The following is a 12958-nucleotide window of genomic DNA, read 5'->3' as shown; positions in this document are numbered from 1 at the left end:
GAAAATGGAGATAATTAGTTGAGATCCATCTAGAGAAAAGTAGTGTGATTTGTAATTCTACACAGGAATCCAGTTCTGCATTCAAAATATGCCAATAGGATAAGAACATGGGTACAAAGGAGAGTAGGCCATTCTGCTCATCTGACTCACTTAGAAGTTAGTAACCAGTGGAGCCGAGGTTCTCATCTAGCTGTTCCTTCAGGGACGCCAGTGTATCGGTTTCAGTGACATGGCTGTGGAGCTTGTTCCACACTCCCAGTTGCAATACCGAAGATGCTTCTTGTAGCACAGGGGCCCTGCCAAGCCACTGAAGGCATCATCGACCGTACGTCTTCACACACCATCACATTTGGAGATTTTCAGTGCAGGTTTACTCACTGCAGTGTCGAGACGTCTGAAAAGCCGCTGCCTTCCTGCAGGATGACTGCAAGCTTCAAGTGCTTAGAAAGCTCGTGCGGAGGGGAAGGAAGTCAGAATTCAGTTCTTTGGGCTGAACGACTTTGGGGTGAATGAAAAAACCTGAATCGGGTCCTCTCAAGAGTTTTCACTTTACAAAACTGAAAGGGTTCAGTGGGTTTAAAAACGCTTTATACTTCGAGATTCCAGCCTGTGGAATCGCCCAATAAACTGGATTGTAAAATAATCACATTGGCAGAGTGTTCAGATGAAGTGCTTAAAATGTCGATGCCCCCTGTGTTGACCATGTTCTGTCCAACGGAGGCTGTGAGAATTTAAAATTTTATCCGCTGCCCCGTTAAATACCATAAGATAAAATTCGTCCCGCTTGGGGGGGAAAGCTAATACATGCTCTTTATCACAGCCGATGTCCTGAGTGAGGAAGCCATTCTGAAGTGGTACAAAGACGCTCATGCTTCCAAAGGCAAAAGTGTCTTTCTGGAGCAAATGAAGAAATTTGTGGAATGGCTCCAAAATGCTGAAGAAGGTAATGTATTTCATTTAGTTTCGTAGACTACGAGGTAACAGCAAAAAGATAACCACAGACAGGAGGTCACCATGTCAACGAGAGAGTTTGAAATGACACCAGCCGGCCATCATCACTGATACCTAGGCACTATTCAACCATTTAAGCCAGCAGCCATGTCACCCTGCAGCTCACAACTGGCAGCTGGAGCTCAGCAGGTGTGAGCCTGGCCAGTACCTGGAGGGGAGACCTCCTGGGAAAAACTAAGGTTGCTGCTAGAAGAGGTGTCAGTGGGGCCAGTAGGGGGTGCTCACCCTGTGGTCTGTGTGGGTCCTAATCCCCCAGTATGGTGATGGGGACACTATACTGTAAAAAGACACCGTCCTTTGGATCGGATGAGACGTAAAACCAACTCTCTGTGGTCATTAAAAATCCCAGGGTGTGTCTCGGCAAGAGTAGGGGTGTTACCGCGGCGTACTGGCCACATTTCCCATTGGCCTTTACCAATCAAGGCCTCCTAATAATCCAATCTCTGAACTGGCTTCATCACTCTGCTCTCCTCACTGAGAGCTGATGTGTGAGGAGCGGACTGGTGCACTTTGGCTGCCGTCACATCCTCCTGGTGGGGCTGCACCCTGGTGGTGGAGGAGGGGAGTCCCCTTTACCTGTGAAGAGAAAAGCGCTATATAAGTGTAAGGAATTGTTATTAAGAAACATCTCCAATGTGAAATGTATGCAGCTATGCATCACTGAGCCGCTGTAAGGTTCCAGCCTCCTGGAGCAGCAGCAGCTGGTCGTTTTGTGCTTGATTCCAGCAGGTTACCTGCACGCTTCACAGTATTGCAGGCTTCCATCGTCACATCACACCATGAACTCAGCGCTTTTCCTTGTGCGCGGTAAAATGGCAGACTGTTCAGACTGCAGAGACAGGCAGTCCTCTCCGCGGTGTGGTGGCACTGTAGGCAGCTGCTTGGTGGTAGATGCACCACAGACTGCACCTCTTTACTGCATGTTTGGGAATGTCAAAACATTTCTGTCACTTCCTTGTTATTTTTTTTTAGTTTTGGATCATGCCGGGCTTCCGGGAAGTATAAATGGTCCATTTTATTTATAGTATTGACAGAGCAGCTCCAGAAGATGGGGGGGTTTGGTGCTGCTGTGGACAGTGAACTCAGAGTTATTTTTCTTCCCTCGTGGCCGCTGACAGTCCTGTTTTCAGGACAGGCCCGTACATGACTCAGCAGAGTGTTTTATACTTGGTTGCAAGATTGCAGAATTCTAGAACAAGATCTACACATGTTCTCAAACTGGATGGTCACGTGAAAAAACACTCCCTAAGACAACTCACACACAAGAAAAAGGTTTTAAAAAGATTTTTCCAAAATACAAAATTTCCCAAAAATACTTTCTCATTGCCAAGTATTATGGTTTTTTTTCAGTGCCTTCTCAGTTTGAAAATGGACTCAGTAGTGTATGAATATGGGTTTTAAATGGTATGATAAGTGTTCTGCATTTTCAGTGTTTATTTTTCATCCCTTCAAACTTGCTTGTATCTCAGCCAGACCCTGCAAATGCAATCTCGGCAGCCCCTCCTGCAGAGTGTACAGGTGACCCTGATCACCAGTCCAAGAGCCCACTTGACTCACATCTCAGTCAGTCCTGTAGTTAAATAGTCTTACATTTGTCGTGGCATATTTCGTGTTGCCAGCTGATGAATGAAATATCCCAAAAAGCAATGGATCAGACATGTATATAATAGTAATGGTAACATGTATATAAAGAGTCATTGCAACTATCCTTATAAATAGGTATGGTAGATAATGATACAGATTCCTGTATTCAGAGGGCAATATGTCCTCTATGGGAATATGTCCTGCTAAACAGGAATATCGTAGTATCTGTGTTTTGCTAAATTGGGATACAGAGAGACAATAACTTTTCATTGTATTATAAAAAGAGGTAGGATACTGTGAAGTAAATGCTGAAAAATAGTAATTTTATACTGGATTATGTGAATACCCTTCATTCCTTTTACTGTACATAAGTAAGCATTTGGAGATGTAGCATTTTGTATTATGTTGAAACTGAAGTATTCATATTTAACAAAATTTATTGCACTTTAGATTCCTTATTGTACTAATTGATAAAGGAGGGTGATTATTTTTGTCTTCAGAGTATGTTCTGCTAAATTATGGGAATTTTGAAGTTGCTTGCTTTGCAGCTGTCTGTCTCACAGTGATTCCTGTAACATTTATTTCTGTTTAAAATTCCTTTTCAGAATCCGAATCTGAAGGTGAGGACTAGCCCAGAAATCGAGAAGATTTAATGCTGAGCAGAATGCTTTCAAAGGCCAGTCGCTGCAGAAATGGCTTCATTGTATTTGTTGAAGAGTGTGTAGGCTAGTCTTTTCCTTTGAATTGCAGATATTACTGTGTACTTAAAGCCCAGTGCACCAGAGAACTTCTGTGGGCTTGTATGACTTGGGCAGTGTGTTCTACATTAGAAGCAAAGAAGACAGTAATCGACGAGACATTCAAGAATCCTGAAATGGTGTAATTACGGACTCCTTTTACTTACACTCTTCAGGCACTGTAAGAACACCACAGTGTCTGTTTTAGTTGGTTTTTTTTCCTTATTCAGATAAGTAATTATTCAGATTACTTGTGTATGTTGACAATGGGTATTTTTGAATAAATGGGTTTTGTTTGTTAACCCTCCTTGTTTTAAAACACTGTCCTGTTCCAGTGGTTATTTGTTGTTTTCTTATTTAACTGCGAAGAGGCAATAACAGTTCACTGCAGTTTCCTGGGTTTTCTTTGGTGATCCAGGAATACGTCTTGCTAAACAGGACATATTCCTACAAATGTAAAATGTTCCCCGGCCCCTTAATATTATTCATATTCAGAGATTAGAGGACTTCAATTCCTAAGGTATATTTTAAACACAATTTAACACATTCTGTTCCCAAGTCTTCATTTAATCCCCTCGTCATTTGTATTCTTGATTTCCACATCACCATCGTCTTGAAGGTTAGGTTTCTGGGATATGATGTGGTTCAATTGCTGATCAGATCTTTCCATTACTATCCCTTCATCTACACGGCCATCACCAATTTTCTCAACGCTTTATCCAGTGCAGGACAGACGGTGCCTATCCCATCAAGGAATGGGTTCAAGGCAGGATAAACCCTGCACTGGATTCCAGTTCCTCTCAGGGCAGATGCACACCAGACACACACACTCATTTACGGCCCGGGCTAATTTTCCAAGAAGCCAATTAACCCTCCAGCGTGTCTGTGGACTGTGGGAGGAAACCTTACGGTATGTTCGCAAGGATTTCTATTTTTTTTTTCGGTTCGTACTGGCTAGATGTGAGGACTGAGCTGGATATTGTTGACTCCTGGGCGTTTTCTCTCATCTCAGCCATCGAACTCTTTCAAAGCTGATTCTGATTTTTAAGAGCTGTATTTTGTTGTTAAGCAGCAGCCTGTACTGGACAAGGAAGGATCCGTGTTTGATGCTGGTGTGTGGTTAGGAGCCTTCATCAGACACGACCCCACGCAGTTTTAATCACGCATGTGGTCTATCCTGCAGGTAACCTCCACATCTGCTGGAGGAAACACACACACACACACAAACACACACACACACACACACACACACCTTGCTTCTTCTCCGTAGAAATAGCTGCCGCATGAAGACATCAATATCTCTGCATCTGTGCTCACATATAATCGTATGATGTAGGCATGATCATCCTCCAACCCAATTATTCTAAACGCAGTACCTAATAGCGCTCTGTGCTTAGTCCTCGGTGCAGGAAAGCCTCACTGTGTCGACTCAATCAAAATATCGATAAAACGAACTAAATTATTTTTAGCCTTCAAAGCACAAAACACTGGACATAGTTAAACCCCAGTTTTTCGACATTGTCAATGTTATTACCTCACGAATGAAACGGTAATATTTTAAATGTGATGTTTGTAAAAAGCACTTTATAAAAAGCACTTGTAACATTACATTACATTACAGTATAAGGCACTTCGTGAGAGCGAATAAGCACTAGTACTCTCGTCCACTAGGGGTCACTGTAGGATCGTGTATTTCCATATCAGCAACCAGGTTTTTCTGGAACAAGGTCTGAAAGGATTAAAGATGAAGACGTCAGACGTACGGCGACCTTACTATATAATAGTTTACCAGATATTTCTAATATATTTCTAAAAATCGGTAATCGTACAGTACCTTTAAAAGTGCCTTTGACACAAATAATCTATTGATGCTTGTTTAAGCACTGGAGAGACTAAAACTTAAATCGAGTGATAAAATTCGGATGTAATCAAGTGTAAGAGGTTTAATAAATCAGCCATTTCTTATCATCATGTAGACATTGAACGTTTTCTGTCAGAGACAATTTATCCTTTACTGAATTTTTGATTAATATTAAAAAAAATAATGATTGTATGATGACAATGCTAAGCAAAAAATTAAAAAGGTACTATATACAATGTCTATAGAAAGTCTACACACCCTTTGCACAGTAACACATTTTGTGGTCTAAAAGCCTGAAGTCACGACGTTAAATTCTTAAAAATAAATAAAATTATGCTCAAACATTCTGAAGAGTAATACACATGAAAACCCAGAGAAGATGGGTTGGATGAGTATACACACCCCTGAGTTAGTACTCGGTGGAAACACCCCTTGCTTGAATTGCGGCCATAATTCTGTTTGGAGAGGCCTGCACCACGTACAGTAGCACACCTAGGTCTGGTGCTTGGCCATTGCTCCTTACAGAACTGCTCAAGCTCAGTCACATTGGGAGGGCAGTGCTCCTGGACTGCAAACCTTCGTGACTCCATAGATATTCAACAGGATTGAGGTCAGGGCTCTAACTGGGACACTTTCTACGGGCCCTGTGTGTTAAGGGCATCAACAATTTGCTCAGATCTTACCCTATTGTTTGACTGTTGGGTTTGGGTGAGAATAACATTTGCAAAGCTCAAATGTTACCCAAACTCCTCCCCAACCCAAGCTCCTCATTTTCAATCTTAAATTCAAATTTCCCAAGACTTTACAGTATTTTAACCTGCAGTAGCAATGGAAGATGAAACTAACAATGTCCGCAAGATTCTAGCTGCCTGGAATCTGTCTGTTGGATAATTGTGCTTTCAGAAGCACAACCGGATTAGAACCAATCTTTTCTGATGAACTTTATTAAGAACCTTCTAAAAATCTAAGGATACCATATTTTATGCTGCAGCCTGCAACCACAGTAATATTATTTTTCAAAGAACTCTAAGAAATCAGTTAAGTAAAACCTAGTATACCCGTTTCTTATTGGAAGAGTTTTCTTAATGGCCTATGAATAATATCTCTCGTTTCATAATGTACAATTGGTAGAATGCCACTAGAGCATGGAGATCGTTTGTCTTAAGTGCTTTTAGTACTTACAAATGTTTCGTTTATGTGTCTACTTTGCAAATGTTATTTAATATGTAGCTTTGTCTTTGCCCAGAGGCATGCTACGATTTCCTTTCTTGAAGAACACCTGAATTAAATTTCTATTTATTACACAGCCATTTCCCTGTCATCTAGAAATTTCACTTTTTATGTCTGAGGCACTTGCCTTCATCCTTTACTGACGTTTTGTTGGTTTAATATTTAAAGAAAACTTTGACAATATGATTTAACTTCCATTGCAATACATTTTTCTGTTTCTGTTATGATTCTTCTAAAATTATATTTTTAAAGTGGTTTTAAAACTATTTAGTCCTCTGTTTTAATTTGACTACTGTTACGATGAATCTGCTCTGTGTTAAGCGCAGAAGATTTTCAAACTTGTTGGTTCTTATTCTTTACTGATTTCTTATCTGTCCATCTGGTCTCTCCTTCCTTCATAGTCTATTTCTAGAAATTATGCTCTTTTGTCTCGGACACTGTTCACTCTTGAAATGGACCTCAAAACCGTGTTATGAGAAAAGTTCCCTAGTAGTTCTTTCACGTCCGTTTTTCCCCATTTATCTAACAAATGAAATAATAAGAGTATTGTGTGGGTACATAGTATAATGGAATGTAAATTTCCTATATATGAGTTTAATGGTTTTACAGTAAATGCAGCAAGCTTTGTTACCAGCTATTGTGCCTTCTAAACAAATGTCCAAATTAATGTGCCAAAATGGTGAGTTGGAACACTGTACTGTAGGAGTTACAAGGTCCTTCAGATGAGATGTTATACCAAAGTCTTCACTAATTGGTCGTTGAAGATGCCATGTGACTGTTCGTAGAACCAAGGGTGTTAACTCCAGTGTCTGTCAAGATCAGTTCTTTCCGGGCCCTATGCGGACGACACGATCCGGAACTGTGAGGATACAACAGGGAAAATAGTCATGCAGGAGAAGGGTCTGGAGACGGGGGGAGTGTCCGAGGAGTGCAGGTGTCCAGTGGGAGCGAATCCAAGGCGAACAATCCAAAGGGGGAATCCGATACGGGAGGCAGAGTCCGAGACCAGGGAATCCATCCAAAGGAACTAAAAACACGAACCGGGTCGGAACCGGCGGGGCAGGGAATCAGGAACAGGAAACTAAAAGCATGACGGAGCCAGACGCGGCAGGACCGCGGGCTCTCACGAAACGGGATTCAATGAGAAGCGCCGGGCAAACGCCTGCATCTGGCTTTAAAGGTGGAACTAAAGAGGGGCTGGGCAAAGGAACAGGTGTGAGCAATGGGGGAAAACGAGGAAGGGCTGGAGCGCCCTTAAGAGGGAGAGTCGCGATCGTGACAGTGTCCTGGTTAATTTCCAAGCTGGCCTGCATAAATTTCCACTGGTGAAATAATTTCTCACTTCCCTTTTCTCCAAGAGATCTGCTGTGGTGTCAGTCTGCTGAAGCGTCTGCCGTGTGTCACGCAGGGTGGGGGCTGCACTGTGGTGGGGAGGACATGGGAAGCTCACATGAGCTTTTGACATGTATGGTAGAGGTACATAGAGCTGAAGATGAAAGATGATGATGTGTCAAAGTATACACCCATGTGCGAACAGTATATACATGTACACAACAGTATTTGGGCAGTTAATCAGCACAAAGAAAGTACATTTTAACATTCTTAATTATTCTCTTGAAAAACGTGAAATAGAGATTAAACTTTATAATAAATTTACTATAAATATAGATTGAACTTGATAATAAGCCAAAAAATTATCATGTAACATATATACTTAAGCACTGGTGTTTGTATTGTATAAGGAACAATGAACACAAAATTGTGTACTATTGTATATTATCCAGTTCTAGAAGGCATCTTGGGCAGAATTCTATATTCAAGCAGGATAACAATCCTAAGCCTCCATTTAATGTACAAGAAAAAATCATAAAAGTTCAAAATTTCCAATAATTTCATTACCTCTGTTTGAAATCCACCAATATACTGTGGGTTAATTAGAGCCTGCAGCTGCTTAGATGAAACCACAGAAAAACTCAAAGCTGGAAGTGTTGAAGAAAGGTGAAAAATATCACACTGTTATATGTCAAGAACTGGTCTCAAAATAGGAAAAATAACTATGAATTCTAAAGGAAACAAAAGGTACTGTATAAACATAAAATAATACAGTAAGGATACCCAAATAGCTTTTTGATGCAACTTGATTCAAAGTAAAATGTATCGTGTTTTCTATTAGAAAACGTAACTTCAATATTATAACTATAAATACTGCTATAGGGATTCATAAAACTTGATTTTTGCCTTTTTTTCTCAGTTTCTAACTGGGCACATCCTTCTGTAATTGTACAGTACATGTACAGTATTTGTTAAGTAGGCTTCAAGAGCAGGCAGAACGTTAAAAGAAAGCGCTCTGTATTCAGTCCCTGCCTCAGCTGACACTTCAAGGTCAGAAGACTCTTTCAAAGTCATTGCCAAGGCACCAGGGTGGCCTTATGAACAAAAGCAAGCGAAATCTTGCAAAATACCAGCCGAGGAGACAGTCAATGTCTCAAATGTCAATGAACACAGCAACAATTGTTTCCCCAAACAAATTATACACACTAATTGCTGTCAACCAAATAATGCCCATGTCTGCCTGTTCCTCGATGGAAACCCCCAGGGCAGGGCATTACCGAGCAAGATCCAGAAGGCTCATTCTTCAGATAAGTACCATGAATAAGGAACCATGCACACAATGGCAAAATATCTGAGCACAATGTTTTGCTGCTGCCCTTTGCCTTATGCAAGGTAGCAATGCACACACACTGCACGATTACTGTATTCTCCTGCCAAAAGAATTTCCATTAGGGAGTAGCCAGAAACGGGGTTACTGGCATGCTTGTACTGGAATTGGTCAAGGGAAGCAGACATATTCACTGGTGTCTGGCTAGTCTATGGCACAATAAGGATGGTTGGGCTCACTTTCTGTATTTGTACTGTGTCACGACGAACTGGGTGAGTGGACCCTTCTCCCAGCCACTCCCTGTTCTTTTGAATTGCTCAACGAGGCTTAAAGGACAGAGCTATCCCAGAGAGGCAAGGAAAAACACTTACATGTACAATGCCTTAGCACATGTATTGTAAAGACGGTACCACAGACAGAAAGGCCACACTGCAATGACTTCTCTATTTCTCTTGCAGGAGACAAAAATGAAGTCACAGAAGGAGAAGTGAAGGAGGTTGCATGGTTCCTTCTGCATGCACATGTGGACAGAGAAATGTTAAGACCACATTCTGAAAATGCATGGATGCATGTAAGACAGGCAGAAAATAAAAACAAGTCAGACTATAATTTAGTTTTACAATACAGTATTCAAATCTGAGCTCTGGTATGTTTTACCTTTGTTCAGACCCTCCAGCTTTATTTATGTCATATTATTCATGTATTTGTCGGATTACTTACATTTGTATCCGTTTGTATGGCCTGACGTTTCACTGGGGCAGTCTGTTGTGAAGTGCCTCGCGTGTGAGTGCACCTGCACTGGCCTAGTGTTGAGAGGCGGATGTCACTGCTGTCTGGAGCAGAGGTGAAGCTGTTCAGTGCTTGCATGGGACTGCACGAGCAGGGGGAAACACAGGTGACATCTGGTAGCACACAACAGTGGAGCTGCGAAGAAGAGACAGAGAGTGAACTAGAGCCTAACCAGCAGTGCTGTTGGAAAGGGAGGGTGTAACGATCGTCACCCCTCCTCTTAAGGGCGCTCCGACCCTTTCGTATTTTAGTTGATTATGTGCGCCTGCCCTCTGTTTGTCCCTCATTATTTCAGCCTGGCGCTCTCTCTATTCCTGGCTCAGCACTGGGAGATGGACGCCCGGAAGCCCGCCTACCAGCGGGTCCAGGAGAGACCCGACGGCACAGGCTTCACCACGGCGTCCTGACCGTCTGAGTCCGGGGCTCAGAGCGCTTCGCCTCGTCATCCTGGTTTCATTTCCTGTTCCTGTACTGGATTTTAACCTTGTTTGTCTCGGATGGATCTCCCGGTTCCTGGGCCCTGGACCGCGCCCCGGATTCCCAATTGTACTGTTTGGACTCGTTTGCCTGCACCACGCTCACTGAGCACCGGATCACCGTCGTCACTCCCCCCTGTCTGTTCTCCTGTCCTGAACCTCACTGTGTTTTCCCTATCGTCCTTCTCCATTTACTTCCGGATTATACCGTCTGCATAGGGTCCTGAACTACGCTTTGCGGGAGCCTGGACCGGCTCCCATTACAGAGGGGTTCATTTACTAAACTGGCTCCCACCCCATAATCCAGGAGTCTGCAACTCAGTTCCTGCGGAGCCTAGAGTCTTCTGGTTCTGTTCCATTTTGACAGTTCCATTAAACTACTCTAATTTGTTTAATTTAAAATATTCTTAAGGCCTTCTACAGCTGATAACTCAAAACCTTCACTTCACTTCATTACAAGGTACAGTTACCTATACAACACCGTGGAGCCTGGCATGAAGTATTATAATTATGCAGTTAATGAAATATTTAGACCAGCTATGTAACTGAGAGGTCAGGTGGAAAAAAAGACAAAGGGCATTCCAGCGACTGAGTCTGAGATTCCTGCCGTACACTGAAACATGCTCTGAGCCCTTAAAATTACTCAGCTCCACCAGCCACCCTGACTCCCTGTCGAGCTCTGACGTTTCCCTCAGTGGGGGAGCTGTTATCTTCTCTGCTCAGCTGACTCCAGGCACAGATTCAGATCTGCGGCCTTACTGCGGAGGCTCATGGGAGTAGGAAAGCGTGTGAGGGGGTGGGGAGGGAGTGGCAGCAGGAGAATCAGTACAGCAAATCAACAGGGGTGAAACAAGGAAAGATCACGTGAAAATCCACGTCCAACAATGATCTTTATTCTATAAAAGTGCATTATACGGGTGCATCCAAGGGCTTTAAATAAAAAATAGAGAGGAAACAATAGTAAAATCATTAGTAAAACCTTGATTACACAAATGTCTTTGCAGGCATAAAACATCCAATGAATCAGCTTTGTTAATACTATTCGGAGGTGCAGTAAAAGTCTGAGGTGCAGAGACACAGAAGGTCCAGTCACTCCAGTCCAGGTGCAGAGACACAGAAGGTCCAGTCACTCCAGTCCAGTCCAGGAGCAGAGACACAGAAGGTCCAGTCACTCCAGTCCAGTCCAGGTGCAGAGACACAGAAGGTCCAGTCACTCCAGTCCAGTCTGAGGTGCAGAGACACAGAAGGTCCAGTCACTCCAGTCCAGTCCAGTCCAGTCCAGGAGCAGAGACGAGAAGGTCCAGTCACTCCAGTCCTGTCCAGGAGCAGAGACACGGAAGGTCCAGTCACTCCAGTCCAGTCTGAGGTGCAGAGACACAGAAGGTCCAGTCACTCCAGTCCAGTCCAGGTGCAGAGACACAGAAGGTCCAGTCACTCCAGTCCAGTCCAGGTGCAGAGACACGGAAGGTCCAGTCACTCCAGTCCAGTCCAGGAGCAGAGACACGGAAGGTCCAGTCACTCCAGTCCAGTCCAGGTGCAGAGACACGGAAGGTCCAGTCACTCCAGTCCAGTCTGAGGTGCAGAGACGAGAAGGTCCAGTCACTCCAGTCCTGTCCAGGAGCAGAGACACAGAAGGTCCAGTCATTCGTGGCTTGCAGGCTTGTCCTGAAGACATACCAATGACCTCCATTGGAGGATCGAAGATTTCTGATGGTGATGCTGTATGACTGGACAAAGCATCCGTGATGTAGGGACGAGACAAGCAATTCAACGTCTTAAAAGTCGTCAGTAGGATGAGTCAATTCGAGATGGAATTGAAAGTCATGGGGCACATTTAGGAACAGAAGTGATTTGAACATCAGGCTGGGACTTTATTAAGAATCTAACTGCCGAGTTTTGAACTTAATGCATTTACTTGTAGTGAGAAACCACAGCCAGCAGGTCTTTTGTAATGATTCTGAAGTAGACAGAATTGTGAACTGGTCTCTTTGCCTCAAGTATTGATAGAGCAGGATGTAGCTGGGCAGTATTCCTCAGATGTAAAGTTCGTTTGCTCATTCACCAATGTGGTTAATAATTGATTGTTTTTCCTCTGTTTTAAATAGGGTGATGAATGTTACATGAACTAATGCTGAAACACGAGCTGGGTGTTCAAACTCCTTCTCCTGCTGAAGCCTTACGGCATTGTTGAAAAATAACTGATACCAGTAAGGACTTACTGTAGCGTGTAACTTTAAATGTTAAAAAGATGAAAGGTTTTGTGGTTTCAGTAGGTCAGCGCAGTCCTGTAAGAATTTTAGAGGTTTTTAAAAGAGGGAAAAACCATGATGACTGGCATTACAAAAAATGAACACTGATGTTTTTAAATCACTGACCTATTTAATGACTTCGGGCAAAGTGGCAGTCAGATGAAGTCATCCAAAGGCATCCATGGACCCTCCTGAACCCTCAATGAGCTGTAAACATTGGACATTGAAGGTTCATGATAGTATTTAGGATTTTAGGGCCCATAATATGATATCTACAGTAGATCACTGCCGCTTATACTCCCAAAATGTATTACATTAAAAAAAGAATGCAACAGCATTTGCTTTAAACTCAGAAATGAAAC

General features: G+C 42.8%; 1 protein-coding gene and 1 long non-coding RNA gene across 5 annotated transcripts in view; one reads left to right on the top strand and one right to left on the bottom strand.

The window, feature by feature from the left end:
• The window catches only part of bzw2 (basic leucine zipper and W2 domains 2), a 27989-nt gene extending 24338 nt beyond the window's left edge, over positions 1–3651 (top strand). For all 4 annotated transcript variants that reach the window (XM_088600433.1, XM_088600434.1, XM_088600435.1 and 1 more), the window contains 2 exons: positions 821–943; positions 3201–3651. In XM_088600433.1, coding sequence (XP_088456559.1) covers positions 821–943; positions 3201–3226 — 149 coding nt within the window. In that variant the 3' untranslated portion in view covers positions 3227–3651. The remainder of the gene's footprint in view (positions 1–820; positions 944–3200) is intronic.
• Positions 1444–12958, bottom strand: LOC148650852 (uncharacterized). The gene is made up of 3 exons (XR_015925587.1): positions 12723–12958; positions 9803–10006; positions 1444–1587 (listed from the first exon to the last, which is right to left on the bottom strand). It is a non-coding gene; the product is annotated as an uncharacterized LOC148650852 (long non-coding RNA).

This window comes from Lepisosteus platostomus, chromosome 12, assembly GCF_059453375.1.
Source record: "Lepisosteus platostomus isolate fLepPlt1 chromosome 12, fLepPlt1.hap1, whole genome shotgun sequence".
Classification (NCBI taxonomy): Eukaryota; Metazoa; Chordata; class Actinopteri; order Semionotiformes; family Lepisosteidae; genus Lepisosteus; species Lepisosteus platostomus.
The sequence above is the reverse complement of the archived record's forward strand: the minus strand, read 5'-3'. Positions and strand labels throughout refer to the sequence as shown.